The sequence below is a fragment of the Aspergillus bombycis genome (genome assembly GCF_001792695.1).
Source record: "Aspergillus bombycis strain NRRL26010 chromosome Unknown contig00121, whole genome shotgun sequence".
In the NCBI taxonomy this organism is placed as follows: Eukaryota; Fungi; Ascomycota; class Eurotiomycetes; order Eurotiales; family Aspergillaceae; genus Aspergillus; species Aspergillus bombycis.
The window spans coordinates 84,236-103,083 of record NW_019170123.1 but is presented as its reverse complement, the minus strand read 5'-3'; the positions used below and the strand labels follow the sequence as shown (position 1 = coordinate 103,083).

Here is an 18,848-nt window from a genome sequence, read left to right as displayed (position 1 = left end):
TATAACCAGACTGCGATACACTTGACATCATCGAGAATTGAGCTGTGGGATCCCGGTGACATAGTTTGCGTTGTTGTGGGAGACAATACTGCGTGTGATCGGTCGCTGGCTGGAGCAGCCGTAGTCCCGGTCTGGCCTGGTGACAGTGGTTGAAGCGGAACTGCGAAAATATTGGTGACTGGTAGCACCGCTGGGATACCACGGCTCAAGGTGTCCACAGCCAGTGAACCGACAGATAGTGAAGTCATTCTTGCGGAAGATAACAGCTCGATGGGCCGCTCTGCGCTCGTGCCTGGCTCGCGCGACGGGACAATATCACTGAGATTGAAGCCGTGATGGCACCAGTGGCGACTGCCGTGGTCCTGGGTGTCTTGTTAAGCCACGCTTGCGAACTGTAGCCCGCTAATAACTGTCTGACTATTTCGGTGACTGCTCCCTTATTCACCAAGAATTTCTCATAGTCTATTATCGGTGTCAGTTATATACTCCCGGACTCTCTTATGTGGCTCGACTTTTTTATATATTATCTCCAGATGTCTCAAGAGTCGGGGCTTGAGATATAGTCGTGATTTCTGAAAGATCGGGTGGTACTGTTATTATAGGGCCGGAGGAAAATCGACAGAAAGGAACATTATCTGGGAAGATAGAATTACTTATAAGAGACATAGTTTGTCCGGAAATATCTCTGGATTTACCAGTCGCAGCATTCACAGCGGAAGCTTACACCTAGGATAGACCGTTGGGACTCAGCTGTATATTGTCAATCTCCCGAAGTTGGCTTATATTGGCAGGTGCCGTCCCGATACAAAGTATTCTAATGATCTCCAAATCAGTAGACAAGGGGCCGCTAAGGCGCTGATCAGGTATAATGTCCGGATATATATCTATATTAGATAGGCTATTGCAAGAGCATTGTTATGCTAATTAGGATGATTAGATTAAACCCAGTACCAGCTGTTCTAGTAGAGTCCCCGGATATATCTGATAGATCTTTCGTCAACCAATTCCAATCTATATCTCTAATCACTATTGTTGACTGTGCAAGGCTCTTATAAAGTTCATTTCCACATAAAAAAGCTGTCTATCTCGCTTTTACTAGCGTCTCTATAAGCGGCTTATTTCCTTTGTCACTTAGTATCTTCTAAACTTCGTCTAGTTTGTGTACAGAGATAACAGCTTCGGAGATTCTTGGGGAGTCCAGGTCTCGACTGTTGGACTAATCTCGCATTGTAGAAGGATCACTGTAGTATTTTCCCCTATTTCTACTACCACAGTCCTTGTCCACGAGTAGACAGCTTTTTATCTCGAGCTATTAGCAGGCTCTTATTTTCACTGTAAAGACAAGTACAGAAAATCTAATAGAAGACAGAGGAGGAACAGAATCAGAAAAGAGAATAAACACGGCAAACAATATTTGGAGAGTTGATTCGACACTGCTATAATCTTTTCTCACAGACTTTATAATCCGAAACTCCATCTCGCTCGACTGAAAAGAAAATATCTCTATCCACAGGGAAATACTGTCTATTGTACCTTCAGCCTTGGGTAGACTGCACAGCCAGGCAACAGGAGGTCACGACTCTGCAACTAGGCTGAATAGGCTGGAAATAATTAACCTACAGCTATTGCTACTATGGTGCGCTAATGCCTTCACAAAGATTAAGATTAAATCAGACTGTGAACTAGTAAGGGTATATTTTATATAGGTTAAAAGCTTTAAACTAGGACTGTATTCATTGATATTATATGGGTGGTGGTAGCTGCTGTCTATTACTACACAGCTCAGTGTCCTGTGCAGCCCGCTGTCTGATTATGTTACATACTGAAACGTACAATAACTACATGTTCCAGCGTATACCCAAAAAATAATGCCAAGATGTCCAGACCGACTAGGCGCGAAGGCTTGACCGTCATCCATTCTTTGCAGTGATGAGATTAGATGAAGGATCCAGGTGAAAATGTGTTGCCAGTCCCTTTCTCTATTGCCAACTATACTATGTGTTCAAAGATGCGGGCTCTCCTCCCAGTAAAGCCACATCATGATCGTTATATGGGCTTGTGATGTGTATTGAGTCTTGCTTCATTCCTAGGACTGGTGCAGCAGATGATTTTCCAGCTTGGAGTCTTCTCTCCCACAGCGTCTATGGTAGATCTTAGAGAAGCCATTCTTCTTTCCTTTCGAGTTCATATACCCATATCGTTTCAAGTCACCTGTATGGAGGGTAATTACGAGAGATTGCACCAGTACTATTTGGTTGCAGGTCGTATGATACACCTAATCCTGCGTTTCCAAATTGTCCCACTGGAAACAGACTTGGAACCATCAGATTTCGTGAACCAGCTCCTCCTTTCTGCGAACATCGAACAGCAAGTTGACCCAGAGAATAATAGTCACTTAGTCATTCTGCACAAACCAAAAAGCATGGGATGCATCTTCCAATTAGATCGACCAGGACCTTGTGCTAACTGTGGAAAACTATGAAACCCCCATAGCCCATCTAGATTGGCTGTCTGCGGTTAACTATTTTCCCAATTGCTATCCGAGGACCGATATTCGAAGCAACCTACCGGCTTGTATACTCTGAATGAAAATGGTTCTGCTCTGTTAGCGGAATCGACAACACAGTTGATAGGAATCATAATCAACATGGTGGAGGACTGTAGCCAAAAAAAAAGAAAGAAAGAAAGAAAAAAAGAGCAGAGTCCAGCAATTTTGAGATAGATTAATTCCTGGCATCGAATCGCTGTGAGGTAATTAACCCTATCCTAATTAAACTTTGTGGCTGGCTTAGGTATTTTAGATCAAATGACAGACCGAACTCGTGTTCAGTATAAGTTTAGACGGATCAATATGTAAGAATAATGAAAAGCATAAGTGAAACCCTGTCTGGAAAATTCTTTACTTAACTGTGGTACTGTAGAATGATGTACCATGCAACCTAGATGGTCTAGAATAGATGGTGGTGTGATTAAGCCAAAGGACGCGCCTCAAGGTATTCTTCTAGACTTTTCGTGTCTTGTGATACTTTGTATTCAATCGATAAACTTTAGACGGCTAAGCTCTAGATTGTCTATAACTATGGTTTTGTAGATTTCAGACTAATCCAGCTTCGTGTTTTCCCAGAATTTTTGTTTTTCTATTTCCTTGATGACCTCAGCATTTACTCACTGACGACATCGAGCCAGGGAACAATCATTAATATTTCACTTTCACCCTCCACTAGCAATTCTCAACTAATCTTTGATTATGCCGAAGATATATTTATACATTGAGATTTGCTCAGGTTTGTAGCTTGAGAAAACTCGATTTTCTTTCACTTAGTGATCCGAGACCACATGAGCAGAAATTTCTTTTTCTTAAAAAAGAAAGAAAGAAAGAAAACCCTCCCATCCTGACTGACAACGTTAAATTCAGGAGCTACTCCTTTGCCAGACAGAACTTTTTCTTGTTGTTATACTCTCATATTACTTAGCTGCTAAGGCAGATAACCTATCGCATGAGCCATGGACCTTAGAGTTGTTTTACTGGTATTTTTGTTCTTAACCGCGCAATCGAACTGTCAGGCGACTAGGAAATGCTCTGAGATGCTTGGGGCATGCTTCCCGAAGTGTGAAATCAAGCCCGGTCTTATTGGTTTGACTTGTCTCATGCATTGTTATGAAAATCAAAGAGAACTCCGAGAGTGTCGATTGGGCCTGGAAAGACAGGGACAAGGCTGTATAATTGGACTGCGCGCATGTGCAGCTCGCTGCCTGAAGGAAGAAACAAGATGCCAGAATTGTTGCAGACAATTTTCCGACAGGAGTTATCCAATCAGAGTATGGTCTGCTGCTTGTCGGCGACATTTTCAACAATGCAACCTACGACATGAAAACATTATCCCTCCATTCCCTGAAGAACTTACAGCAATACCACCAACATGAAAATAATCGAACTCCTACCAAAAGGCCTAGTGAAATGAGCTGATGAGAGTCCCCAAGATTTAATGTCTTTTAGTCTTTCTGATTGCTTGAAAATTTGTCATTCGCACAAAAGTCATTGTCTCTTCTTAAAGCCGGCCGTCTCATCAAAATACAGAATGCCCAAATGCAAGCTATTAATTTTTTATTTACCATAACATGGCTTATATATGCCTTATGACTACGTGTTATTCAGCAATGCTGTCTTTAGTATACAGTAGTGGTAATTATTCTCAAAAACATCGGTATAACTTGCCAAAGCTCAAAAAAAAAACAAAGAAAAGGTAATTCCAACTCAAGAAATAGTACTAACTTGACTAAGAATAAATAAGACAAAAATCATTAGTGATACCAAATAGAGGTTACTCTTTTTATAAGAGTAGAAAGTGCATGCAGAGACTAGGGTGCGGCGAACTAGTCCAACAAGCTCACTAGTAGATGAACCCCTTGTCACGGATGGCAGTGCATTTCCTTTCAAGGAACTATCGTCCGGTGGTTTGGATATCCTGGTAACAGGATCGATACGTCAGATGATTAACTCCAAAGACATGATTTACTCTAGCAGCCTAGCTATGCCACACTTCGTATATCTTTTGAATTAGGTAGGCTACTGCATCAATTGCACTGTGTTGTTTTCGGCTGCCTATTTACTCTGAAGATAGAATACCGGCTGCCTTGTAGTAGCTAGAGATAGCTTCCGCTACTACCTTTTCTACTATCTTTCCTATACAGTTTAGTAAACTGATTACCTTATAGACCTTGACTATCGAATAGTCAGACTTATTAGGCTTATATAGTAGGATCCACTTTGCTATCTTCTATACCTGTGGATATAGCTCTAGTCTGAAATACTAGTATACTAATACTACTATTCGCATAGTATCTCAACTCTAAACAGCAAGATGTGTGTGATGACATCCTGATCGTAAGATCCCACAAACGAGACAATATGGTGATGATCAAGTTTCTTCAGCACGTCGATTTCATTCTTAATATCGGCCTTGGAGAATGACGCCCTGGGCATGACACTCTTCCTGGCGAAAGCAATCTTTTCACTCCTCGTCGGATGGGTCCAGATAGCCTGGACCACTGTTCCTGCGCCGCCGTGACCGATGGCGTCCGACCCAATCTCCAGGGGGACCTCTACCTTAGGGTTGTAGGTGAGTTCGCGCCCCTTGCCCGACCAGTGACCCTTCACCTTCGCCAGGTCGTCCAGCAGTTGCCGTCCCCTATGGGGGGTGGGCCCGACTTCTGACCCCATGGGAATTCGAGGGGAGGATCACGCGTCAGAGAGATAAAATGCGAAGAAGAAGGTACACGTTGCAGGTGTGTCTGAGCATGACCTCCCATGATGGTGGTGAGGAGAATTCGAACGGATCTCCTTCGGGGTGCCAGGTCCTGGGGGCACATCGACGATCGCAGCCTCGCGATCCTTCTACCCCGCCCTCCTCTTAGTGTCGTTCCCAAAAAAGCAACCGGACGCATGGTGACCAGAGTCTCAGGATGCTCTCCGCTACTACTAGCTCGGTTGCCGCTCCTCCTCTCTTCTCCATGCAGCTCCCCTTATGGCCTTCAAAACCACTCGAAACCTGGCTGGCTGGCTGTTATCGAAGACGACGCAACCATGGTGCGTCCAATCGTGATACATATTCAGTCCATCCGAACTTGGAGTTGCGAACAGGTTCGGTACGGTTCCAGTCTAGGCCTAGATACGTAAGGCTCTCGCTGATCCCCAGAACGTGTATGGAGTGTCAGCTCCCAAGGGTTCAGGGTTCAGGGTTCAGGGTGGGGGCGCCGAAGCTGCTCCTCTGTTGTTTCACGTGATTCTTTAGTGTCGGGCGGGAGAGCCTCGGGTGGGACGGCGGATATAGATAGAATACTATACCGGAAGTATAGAGAAATACTAACAAGAGATTAAATATACCCGATGCGAGAGAGATATCTATCCTATGTGCTAGGGTATAGGGTCAAGAGTAGGCAGTCCATATGCTCAATAGATATCAGTGAACTCATGAAACCCGAAGTTCAATTAGATCCGACAATCTATTACCAGTCGATATGAATAAATGAATTCCAATCCATGGAGACTCTAAACACTGCCGCCCGCCAACAGGAGCCTCACCCAATTCCAATACACTGCTTGGCGCCACCCCTTGTGGGTTAAGGGTCGTGCAGCGATGATGAGTTCTTGCATACATTGGCAGGCAGAAAGTATTCATAGTCACCATCTTGCTCCCAAAGTACCTTCCTTCGTTACTGGTCCAGCTCCGCACGTACGGTTTGGCCCTCCGAGTGGACAATGACATCCTGTGCAGCGACAAACCAGGGGAATTGGGATTCCCTCTTTACTCTCCCAAGCCAATAAAGCATATGCAGGGAGTCCATGCGACTGGGCCCTGTAACTGCCCGTTCCACAGCTTCTGCTGCATCTGATAACTCAAATGTGGTCGAGATCATATGCGTCTGGATCGACACTGTTACTGAGCTCGGCCGGTCGACACTGGCCAATACACAACCAACAATAGATGTAGCCAGCTCTCCGAGGGGTAGAAGGGAGATGAGACGACCCCATCCCTGCGCCGTTGGGATACAGTTCATCTGTTTCGCTATCTCAGAAAAGGTGGCGATGATTTCCTGCGGCGGTGGTTGCACATTCGGGGCCTGCGTGAGGCGGTGGATGGTCACGGGCGTGTTCATCTTTTCAGTCGCCTTTGTTAAAATCTTCTCACTTGCCCACTTAGACGCGAGGTATCCATTACGGCCGTCTGTCGGCGGCGTGCCATTGCGCTCAACCACCTTCTCGACTGCACCACTGGAGAGGAAATGGATTGGAATGTTCCGGTGGCTGGCCAGGGCGACGACATTTTTCGTGCCTGTTACGTTTGCGCCACGAATGATGGGATACGCATCCCAAAATGACCGGTTGGCACCGGAATGGATTATCACGTGGGCCGAATCGGCCAGCATAGCCATGGTGCTTTCATCGAGCCCAAACATGGGTTGACTAAGGTCACCTTTCAGCGCGGTGAATTTAGGAGAAGCCGAAGGAAGAGGTCTGCCAATTCCTCGGCCCTCTGTACGAACTGCAACAGCATATACATGAGACACCGTAGGCGCAGCAAGGAGATGTTGGAGAACGATGTGGCCTAAAAAGCCTGTGGCGCCAGTTAAGACGACGACAATGCCTTGATCTGTTACCGGCGGCGGCGGTTGCTGATTGATGGCGAGGTCTGACAGCGACGTTTCTTCCATCCAATCGAGCTCAATGGTGGGGATCGCACTTTGTACAACCCTAGCCATCTCACCCAAGGTGCTCGCTGAGAACAGGTCGACTAACGGTACAGACACCCGCAGGGCCTGTCGGATGAGGGCTTGGAGCTTGACTAACAAAACAGAGTTTCCTCCCACCATGAAGAAGTCATCCTCGCGACCGACGGCTGTAGCATCTAGTGAGGTCGATTCCAGAACCTGAGCCCAGAGCTCCCGGAGCATGGCGTCTGTCCCGGAAAGCTCCTCAGCAGAGCGATTGCTCCTGGATGCTTGTGGCAGTGGCATGGAACGAATGGCCTTGCGGTCTACCTTACCGTGAATGGTAAGAGGGAAGTCATCAACCGGTACGAAGACCGAAGGGCACATATACTGTGGCAGGGGAAGCGTAGCTCGTAGTCGCTGCAAGAAGCTGTCGCGGCTAGAGGGGGTGCCCCCTTGTATACTCGGTGCAAGCACAACATGAGCTGTGAGCAGCTGGCTATCTTCACCATGTATTGAAACGACCGCATTCGCTACCTTACCCTCTGAAGCTTGGATGATACTATTTTCGATGTCTTCAAGCTCAATCCGGATGCCACGGATCTTCACCTGCGTGTCTCCGTCTAAACGACCTTCGATCACTAGGGAGCCATCACTCAGGAGTCGGCCGCGATCGAAAGTCCGGTAGACCCTGGTCCAACCAGACTGGGTGTATTCGCATGATGCAAACTGGTTTTCGATAAACTTTTCTGTTGTTAAGGCTTCACGATGAAGATACCCTAAGCACGGCCCGGCACCCCCGATCAAAATCTCGCCGGAGACGCCGGGGGGAACGAGCTGCATGGCGTCGTCGACAACATATGTGGTATAATTTGGCAACGAGAAGCCGACGGGGAAAATATCATCCGGGGTCGCACTAGGCCCTTGGTAATCAATCTTCAGTTTGTGGGAGGAAATGGTAATCTCTCCTGGGCCATACGAGTTGTATAGAGATAGATGGGGCAGTTCTAACGCCTGAAATCCCTGGGTGAGTGTAGTGGTAAGGTGCTCGCCACCCCCGAAAGCATGTCTCCAGCTGCGAGCTGTGCGCAGTGAGGCAGACCCATATCGCAGCCACATTGAATATTCAGCCGGAGTGGCTTTCGTATAAGTGATTTGTTGATCAACAATCAACTTCGTAAGTGACACAGGATCGCCGCGAATATCATGTGTCGCCACCACCACCCGGCCAGCAGTACACAGACCCGTTAAGATCTGATCCAACGAGTGATTGAATGTCATGGCACCCTGTTGGAGTACTACCTCAGGTCCCAACTCCCAGCGCTGTGTGTATCCCTCGACCTGATTTCGGATACTAGCGTGTCGAAGCAGAATACCCTTAGGCTTACCAGTCGACCCGCTTGTGTAAAGCACAGCAGCAGGGGCATCTGGATTCGAAGTATCTTGAAAATTGGAGTGTCTGCCACTGTAGCCACATATCTCTGAGGTATTCAAGATCACGGCACCAGGGCAGTCGAGGCCTCTAACATCGGGATCGGTTTCATCATTACAGAATATAGCCGTTGGCTGGCAGTCATCGATCACCGTCATGAGTCGACTGGGGGGGTTACGTAAGTCAAGGGGCACATAAACTGCATTGAGACACCAAATAGCGAGCATACAACACACCCATTCCGCGGTTGGATGTTGGAATATGCAAACAAACGAACCTGGGCTGACACCAGCATCCCGTAATGCAAAGGCCAACGTGCGCACACGATCCATCATACTCCGATACGTGAAGCTTCGACCCTTGGTGTCCATTACAGCAATCGTGTGGCTGGGCTGGGAGATAGCGATTTCCTCGATCCTCCTTGATACAGTCGAAGGCCATTGGGACTTGTAAGTCGGGCCTTGGCCAACCTCAACAGCGCGGTCGAGATCGGAGGGGTGCCAAATGCATGGAGCATTCACGTGAAGCTCAAGATCATCGGTGAATGCTTCCAAAAGGTTAATGTAACTCCGAGCAAGAACCTCACTGCCCTCTTTAGAGTAAAGTGCTTTCTGGGTGCGGAAGTGAATCGTCGCGTCGCCTCGGGCAGACTCGGTGACGAGCAGTGTAAGGTCATAGATTGTTCGCCCGACAGTCATCTTCGTACAGGATGAGGTTATGTCTCCTATCTTCACTTCTCCTCCAAGGCGAGGTTGCCAATCCATCAGGACCTGAAATAGCGGACTATGTGTGTTGCTCCGAGGGACTGCTAATTCGTCGAGAAGTTTATCGAAGGGCATCGCGGAGTGAGCCAGCGCACCATAGCATGCTTCCCGAGTTCCCGCAAGAGCCTGCATAAAATTATCTGGAAGCGTCCGGAAACGTAGCGGCAGCAAGTTCAACAGAAATCCCACGGTTCTTTCGTTGTTAGGATCCAGTCGATTAGAATCAGCGACACCAATACAACAGTCCTGGGTCTTGGTAAGACGAGCCAGAAGAATCCTCAATACCGCTAGAGAAAAGTGAAATGGAGTGACTCTGTGCTTACGGCACTGAGATCTAATTTTATCCATTGTGGTATTCGAGATACAGAACTGGAGCTCGTGCGTGTCGTACTCCTTAAGGGGTGGACGAGAGCGAACTTTGGTCATGGGAAGAAGTGCAACTGGTTCCGGTAACGGGCTCAGCTCCTTTTTCCAGTAATCGGATTCTGTATGCAGCTTTCCCTGTTCATACGAGATTCTCTGCGCAGCTGCAAAGTCTGGATATTGGCGAGAAACTGATGGAAGCGAGACCTTCCTATATGCTTGATCAAGTTCATCAAGGAGGATGAGGCAGCTAGCACCATCCATACACATATGAGGGTAACCGATGATCAAGAATGCGCTGTTTGTGGCAGTAGATTTGACCAAGCGGAATCGAATACATTCCCCTTTCTCTGTGTCATACGGATGGTCACAGATTCTGGTATACTCATCGAACAGGCCGGATTCGTCTTCAACATTACACACTTCCAAATCCACGGGAGAGATGGGCAAGACGGCCTGGCACGCATTCTTCATCTCTGTTCCCTCACTCAGATAGCAGGTTCTCAGGGACTGGTGCCTTTGGCAGACAGTCTGGATAGCTGCTTGGAGATCCGTTTCCAATGGCTGGCCGTCCATAGTAAAAAGGAGGGTGACATTGAATGCTGTTGGGTCTTCATAGTATTGTTGAAGAAACCAATAGCGAGATTGAGCATATGATAGGTGCTCTACTCGTGAGTATTGTCCTTTGCACAATGGCGTGTCACCCATACTGGATACGGCACCCGAGCTGCTCGTGGTCGGTGAAGCCGAGCCGGAGTTTTCGGATCGCCCTTGTGCCCAAGAAACTGGTGAGCCCCGTTCATCTTGCTTCGTTGTTTGGGCAAGCCAGTCTTTAACCGCATATTGGACCAATGAACCGATAGAAGCGTTGTTAAGAAGGTTCATGATTGGCATGTCGATGCCCACTTCGTTCACAAACCATGACCGCAGGCTGGTAGCAACCAAAGAGTCCACCCCTAGCTCAAATAATGCGGTATTGGCAAGGATAGGTTCTTCTTCCCTCAAGCGAAGAACCTTTCGAGCTTTGCTATAAATTTCCCCTGGATGATCTTCTGCAAGTTATCAATCTCCCGGTCACTTCTGGCCATCTCCTGTTGGAGGGTGAGGTCTTCCCCTCTGGACTGCCCTTCCGCTGGTGGTGAAGGAGTGAGCTTGGGACATATTATAGACCAAAGGATTGGGTTCTGGGAGCAATCAATGTGTGAATATTCCCTGCTCTGGCTGATTGCTGCCGCGGGGATCACATTGAAGGGACCCTGCGAAGACACACGGCCGGCAATGATGGCTTCTGCCAATACTTCACCAATCTCCTGCTTTGAAAGAGCCATTTCCGCAAGGGACTTGGAATGTATTATACTGGCCACTAATCCCATACTCCTCCGTTCATGTGCAATGCCGAATAAAACGGCGTCACGTAGAGTAGAATCGTGACCTGGAAAGCCAAGTGGCCACACACTCGGCGCGGAAAGAATGAAGAATTCCAGTTCCCTATCATTGTAAACTTCGCTCAGAATTCTAGCGCCGTGGGTTTCCGGACGTGATGCGCCTTGGACGGCTGTATCTGTCGTAACATGAGGGTCAAGTATCGCAATAACCCCACTCATAATACCTCCTATTGGGCCAATATCTCGAATGATGGTGGCTTTTACTGCAGCGACCGACTCACGATCGGTGATATTCCTGTGTGGGTGCGTGTTAAGGCCTGGCCATCGTTCAGCTTTGGCTGGACACTTACATGCTCAAAATGTTCACCTGGCTCCTAGCAGGCCAATTTCATTTATCCAATCCTGATCGACACCAGAAGATGACCCTATGAGTACGACCTTTCTAGCACCCTTATGGATGAGTAATTCTGCTACAGGCTTAGCAGTTGCCCCGTCCAGATCCACAACGAGATACGCCAGCTCTGCAGAGAACACAAGCTCAGAGCTAGCTTTCTGCACGATGGTTCGAACAGCGGAAGGGTTGGACCAATCAACCACGGCCGGTAGTCCAGTGTCATGTTTCAAAGCAGCAAGCTGTTGCACGTCAATCACGCTGAGCTCCGAGTCATTTGCGATATCTCTGCTCTCTGCCAGACCCAAGGCCAAGTGCAGGAAGTCTGCAGCCGTGGAATTGTTGGCTTCACGACCGCGTATGTATGGCTCAGAGGAAAAAAGGCTTCGAATTTCTGTCACAAGAACGCCTGGAGCTAGCGGTAAGCCTGAGCGAGAGAATATGCCCCCGGCTTCTTCATCACACCTTAAGATCATCGATACGTTATCTGGAAGTAACTTGACAAGAGCGCGATTGGGGCTCAATGGATGGATATAGTGATCGGATGTGGGGGCTTCAGAACTACCAGTCGTGAACAGCAATGACACATTTTGCGTATGCGCATAGGCTACTAATAGCGCACGAATAGTGTTGCAAGGCTCGTGGACGACCAGAGTAGTGTTTGAGCCTGCGAGGCGGACTGCGACTACAGCTGCCAGGGCCAAAATCACAGCCATCAGGGGCTTGGGTCCGTCTTGTGCAAGACACTCGAAGGGCCGGACCCAGCAAGACGGAACTGAAACAACCGACGCACATTCGTCCGAAAAGCAAATCACGGAGGACCGCCCATTGAGCACCTTGCCAACCACGAGGTACAAAGATTCACTGCCGACCTTGATTGCCGACTGCGAAGAAAATACTACTTGGACTCGGGTCATGTTGGGTTCGTCCCGCATTGCCGGCTGTATGGCCAAGTGCTGAGGGCCGGGATTAGACACCAGGCGCACTCCAGACTTGGAGAGCTCAACCTCTTGGTATGTGGTTTGCTGGTCAGCAGACGCCCGTTGGTTCATTGATTCATTAGGCCTGATCCTGGGGATGTAGGCCACCCCACCCTCTAATAGCAAATGGGGCTCGCTGCTCCATACATGGGTTGGGAGTTGATGATCATTAGTAAGTGGATTGTTGATTAGCTGGAGAAGCGCTGTTGCAACGTAACACGGGGTCGTCTGGGTGTCCTGGCTCATTTGAAGGCACTGGAGGCGAAGTTGTTGCTTTTGTGAAGCAAGACTGCGCAGTGTAGTAGTAAAGTGTCCTTCGTTCCAGATACTGGACCTAGTGCCTCGTGTCACGCAAAGGATATTGTCACTTATGTTCACCATATGTTGAAGCCAATTGTATTGATCTTCATCGAGGTCTTCAGATAATGGGGTATCTAAAACACCCAAGTACAGGACATTTATCCTGGCGTGGCCTATCGCGCCCAATGCCTTCAGCTCCGGAACTTTCAATAATGACCTGAATCTTGGGGTCAAAATTGCGTCTAGCCCCTGCACAAGGTTCGAGGTTTCTGGGGTATTGCCCCCGATGATATAGAGGTCACGGTCATCTGGGCCTGTGTCGGCTCTAACCAACGGGTCGCGGAGGGCAACAATTGTATCATCGACGGCCTGCGACACTACCAAAGAGTATGGTTGCAGAGGCTTGTACACGGTGGGAGTCATGGTATCAATCCCAGAGAAGCCACTGTCCTGAAGGGCAGAGTGCCACCTGTCTGGTGTCCATATTTCCTCTCTGCCAAAGCCCAGGGAAGGTGCAAGGAGTGTGGCATGGAGTACAGATGGATTCGTCTCCTCGATAGCCAATAAATAGCCACCTGGTTTCAAGAGACGACGAAGATTCAACAATGCTTGGTCGCGGGATATAGTGGGACAAAGTACACTGGGAACCAGAACCACATCATACGAATGCTCCGTGTAGCCTTGATCCGCAGGGTTCTTGGAAACATCAAGCTCCATCATCCGATGCTCATGTGGATTCTCCAGGTCACTGGGCTTCTCCACGCAGCCATTGGGTGGCCGTGTGTGCGTATAAGACTTAAAGGGAAAGCCCATACGAGATAAAGCATTGTCTGCTTCTGTGTGGCCTCCCACTTCGATAATATTTAGATGTGGATATCGGAAGCATATCTGCTCGAGCACATCCCGCATGCCACACCTGAGCTCACGGATGTCAACGGAATGTCTTTGCCACTCATCGAAATGCTTGCTTGATCCATCTGCCTCGCCCTGGTTTTGGATTGCCTTAACCAGGTCTCTGCCAGCCGCATGCAGAATGTCATAGGTTTTATAGCCTGAGCCTTCAGGCGCTAGGGCTTCAATCCGTTCGACTGTATCGACCATCCACTCCCGACGACAGACCGGATGACCACCGGAGTTTGTCTGCTGCAGAACATTATCGATCCAATCCAACAAAGCTGTGGTCTGGGCATCCATGTGAATGCGTTCGTGTTGTGGGGCCAGCTTGGCCGCATGGGCCATGTAGCAGAGGGCAATCCGCTCATGTGTCTCTGGGTCATGATCATCGACCCCAATACGCAGGTCTGTATACTCTGCAGAAATACATGGGTTCAAGCGACCCCAGGCGACTTGTGAAAATATTGTGCAGTCCCGTTCCTCTGGCTCCGTGACTGGAACAAGAGTAACGCCCTCTACCTGCATAATGCCTTGCCCCCCCTCCGCGAAGAGATCGACGTCGCCTTCTATGTCATAGCTAGTGGCATTGCTCAAGATACTGTCGAATACCACTTGGTTGCCTAGTATGCGCAAGTGGATTGCCATGGGATTTAGAGCAATGCGCCTAATCTTACTCGGCACAAAAGGGCCCGATAATGGCGTTGGACCATGTGCATCTGCAGCTGCGAGAAGGGTCTGAATTGAAGCGTCAATGAGCGCTCCATGGTCAGCCTGAGACTTTGGGCACGTCTGTTCCAGGCTCACCAAGAATCCGCGGGTATGAGGGTCATTATGCTGCAGCTTGGAAATCACGAGCTCTTCGGAGACTTCATACCCTAGCTTGGCGAGTGTTGAATAGAATGGGGCAGGGTCTGTTAGTGTCAGGCTGCTAACATCGAATGGCTGAGAGGGTAGCAGCGTGGGGGACTCCTCTCCTTTATGCAGCGACGCCTTCCCTGAGACACAGCGCCGCATAGAGCCTTCACTTTCAATAAAACAGGCGAATTCCAGAAGCATAAGCTCCTTATCATCAGTCAACACGTCAACCTTGAACAATGTTTCGATGCTCTGCTCCATATGAGCATCAAGCACAACTGTATGCAGCATTGCAACGTCGGAAATTTCGACGAAGCGAAATGGTTGGGCGTGTGTAATAACCATTACAGCGTTCCACAACATGGCAACGGAGGTGCTCAGGGGAAATAGGATCTTTGACTGAGCACGCTGTCCATTAATCCGTGGAACATCCTCGTGGCGCAGGTGGTTGCGCCAACGCCACTCACGTTCACCAGAATCTGGACACAGAATTCCTAAACGCTCATCCAGTGTATCGTTACGTTTAAGCGCTGCATTCGTTAGGCGCGATACGCCCCAATAACCCTCCCGATGATCAAATGGATACGATGGGAGACGCTTCAGGAGCTGTGGGGCACGCGCATTACCACAAAGCTTAGTGTATTCCTCCAGGTGAATCGAGTCCGGTCCCAGGTGGGCCCAGCAGGTTCCTATCATAGATGCGACAGATAGCATGTCATTTGAGCCACGCTTGAGCATACTCGTGTAGGGTACTTCGGAACCTACTAAGCTCTGCTGGAAAGGCCCCTTCAGAGCCGGATGTGGCCCAATCTCAATGGCAAGGTCAAATGGCGTATCGTGGGTTACTGCAACCACAGCCTGGTTGAACCTAACTGGGCTGACCAAATTTTCATTCCAGTACTCCGAGCAGAGTAGTTCCCGATGATGCTGACTCATTTTGCGGCCATCCAGTACGCTAGAGAACCATTTGGTGGCCGAACTGTTCCGAGTCGGCGTGATGCCACAATCCGCCAGGGCTTTCTTATATTTGGTGGAGCAAGCAAGCATATGGTTTGAGTGATATGCAGTGTCCACCTTCAGCGCCCTGCAGAATTTGCCCTCATGCTGCATCATGCTGCACAGCTCACGGATTGCATCAGCATCTCCGGAAAGCGTTACACTACTCGGAGAGTTATAGGCGGCAATTGTCACTCGACCTGCCCACCTTGACTCTCTGCACAGGATTTCTGCTTCCTCGTGGGATAGGCTAGCGGCTGCCATGGCACCTGCCTGACCGCTGGTACTCCGCGCCAGTCGCGAAAAGACCCCCCTGAAATAGGCGATGCGAATTGCATCATAGGCCGTGATGAAATCTGCTGCATAGGCGGCAGCTATCTCCCCAGATGAATGCCCTATAACAGCTGAGAGCTTTATTCCTAGAGCTGATAGGGCCTTTATCAATACTATTTGGATGGCGGTGCATAAGGGCTGCGACACGGTGGCTTGGTTCACCCGTGATGTGTCTGGGGACAATGAGAGCTCATGCATCAACGAAAAGCCTGTGTCGCGATACTGCTTTGGTAGCTCGTCCAACGATCTCTGCATTTCAGTCATCCATCTAACTGCTTCCGGGCATGCTCGGATTAGCTCCATGCCCATCCTTGCCCATTGTGCTCCCTGACCAGTGAACACCCCTAGGATGCGTTTTGGGTCACAGCGTGGGGTTCCCATGATAGTTGCAGGGGTGCCGGATTGCCGGGAATATATTTCTTCTCGTATAGCATCTCTTAATTCTGTAGCTGATGATGCACAGAACCAAAGTCGGTGGCTGAACAGACTCCTTCGAGCGAACAGTGACCACGCCAGATTCATTAAGTCAACAGAGGGAGTTTCATCGAGAAAGTCACTATAGCGATCCAGCAGCTGCCCCAAAGCCCACTCGGAGCTTGCTGAAAAGACAAAGGGTAAAATGGCCAGTGGATCTTTCGAGGGATGGCTCCGTGGTCCCCCATTGTAACTTTCCAGAATGATATGAGCATTAGTCCCACCGAAGCCAAATGAATTAACTGACGCACGCCTAGGCAGTCCTGGTGGAAGGGTCGGCCATGGGAGGACTTCAGTGGGCACTCGCAGTGAGCCTGCATAAGGGCAAATATCAGGATTGAGGTTCTGAAAGTGCATATTTGGACTGATGGTCGCGTTTTCGATGCACAGGGATGCTTTGAGTAAACCGGCTAGGCCTGCTGCGCCTTCTGTATGGCCGATGATCGTCTTCACGGAGCCAACCAACAAGGGACTACCTTCCTGGGCAGCCGAAGTATTCGGCCCGAAAAAGGCATCGTGAATCGCCCGAGCTTCCTGTGGATCTCCGGCCCGTGTCCCCGTGCCATGCGCCTCGAAGTATTGACACCGATCCTCCGGGCGGTTCTGAGGATCTAATCCAGCGTCCGCATATGTTTTCAATATTAGATCTTTCTGTGCCTCTGGAGATGGCATGGTAATACCCGGAGTCCTTCCATCTTGGTTCACATTCGTTGCGCGCACCACGCACTCGATATGATCGCCATCCCTGATTGCATCGCTTAGCCGCTTCATTACCACAACCGCCACGCCTTCACCACGAGCGTATCCATCTGCATTGGCATCCCACATGCGACTGTGACCACTTGGACTCAGCATGTTCAGGCTTGACTCGCTGAGGAAGACATTAGGGGCCAGGATCAAGTTTGTCCCAGCCGCGACAGCAACGCGGCAATCCCTGTCTGCCAGTGCCCTTGCCGCTAAGTGCACAGCTACCAGGCTGGAGGAACATGCTGTATCGACTGTGATTGACGGCCCGGAGAGATTGAAGAAGTACGAGATTCTGTTTGCCACGATAGCCTGTGAAGTTCCCGTCGCAGCGTATCGGGGGACAGTATCCAAGTCTCGGAAGAGCATGCTTCGATAGTCATCACACATGACACCGCAAAAGACCCCGGTAGATGATCCTGATAAATCCTCCAGGCGATATCCAGCAGTCTCTAAGCCTTCATACACGGCTTCTAACAGCAGTCTCTGTTGGGGGTCGATACTCTCAGCCTCGGTTCTCGAGATATTGAAGAAAGGTGCATCAAATCGGTCTATTGGCTCGTCAAGGAAGTAGGATTTGACGGCATTGGTTGTTCCAAGGCGTCTTGGGTCCTCGTGATAGAAGGCATCTGCATTGAACCGTCCTGAAGGCGGCCGAGAAGAGAGATCCCGAGGCTCTAGTAGAAAGTCCCATAGTCGCGCTGTGGTAGAAGAACCCCCAGGGAATCTACAGCTGCGTCCAACAATAGCAATTGGCTCTGCTTTGGCCATCGTGGTTGTGGCTCAAAGTCAAAAAGAAAGGTTTCTTTTAAGAACAACACCACTGTAGGCTCCAATACTCTGCTATCAAGCACGGGCGATATAGATAGATGGCTTTCTATAAGTACATCTAGGTTGTTCGTCGTCACGGTTATATAAGCATGGCTATCGTGTCCACGTAGCCAGTGTAGTTCCCAGCCTAACGTTGCCAAAAAGACTAGTACTATCCTATCGCTCCCCCAACTAGTCCTTGTGTGAACACCGCACGGCGTGCAGCTGCGCGCTACAGGTGCTCATAGCTTGGTTGGTATGAAGATCTCTCGTTGTCATGCTTGGCATTGAGCTGAACTTTCACGACCCTTGCGGACAGTGGCTGGCGGACACGGGTAGCACTTGACCCTTGCTTCAAGGAGCAGAAACAGCAGCAGTGGCCCAGGGCACCAAGTGACCGCTCTATCGTCAACGATTATGAATGCAGATTGTAAGTCCCATGGCTATTTCATGGGCCTTGGCTGCGAGTTTATCACATTCCCCCAACAACATACCCTATCCATAGTGCTTCGGAATGAGCGGTCAAAAGGAACCTCCCAACTCACTCGTACCCAAGATTCTTGACGCAATCATGAGATCCTTTGACGCTAGATGCAATGCAGATTGCCTTGCTTATCGTTCACCCCCATGCCTGGTTCTCAACTTAATTTTCATTTTTCTCTTGCTCCTTTATCAACCTCCCATACGAGATGAACTGCTAGGTTAGGAAATGAATGTCAAAGAAGTATGTCTGGGGGTATGTATAGCACAAGTGGGCCATCCCAGTGTGAGCTATCCTCACCTTGCGTCGTCTAAATATGGTTTAATGGCTATAGAAAGGGTGAAGCATTTTAGCTCTCCAAGCATGCCGGCCGGGACACTTTGCGGCTGGGGCTGCTGTTGGCAAGTATAAGCACAATATTTACATGAACAATAAAT

At 49.2% G+C, this 18,848-nt stretch overlaps 2 protein-coding genes across 2 annotated transcripts; both read right to left on the bottom strand.

Moving 5' to 3' along the window:
- Positions 1 to 6,213: 6,213 nt before the first annotated feature.
- ABOM_010449 (nonribosomal peptide synthase) lies at positions 6,214 to 10,344 on the bottom strand (the record flags this gene model as incomplete). The annotated part of the gene is made up of 1 exon (XM_022537577.1): positions 6,214 to 10,344. The coding sequence occupies one exon, from the start codon at positions 10,342 to 10,344 to the stop codon at positions 6,214 to 6,216; it is 4,131 nt and encodes a 1,376-aa protein (XP_022384797.1).
- A 425-nt stretch (positions 10,345 to 10,769) lies between these two features.
- Positions 10,770 to 17,891, bottom strand: ABOM_010448 (polyketide synthase; the record flags this gene model as incomplete). The annotated part of the gene is made up of 2 exons (XM_022537576.1): positions 10,770 to 11,448; positions 11,521 to 17,891. The coding sequence occupies 2 exons, from the start codon at positions 17,889 to 17,891 to the stop codon at positions 10,770 to 10,772; spliced, it is 7,050 nt and encodes a 2,349-aa protein (XP_022384820.1).
- Positions 17,892 to 18,848: the final 957 nt, after the last annotated feature.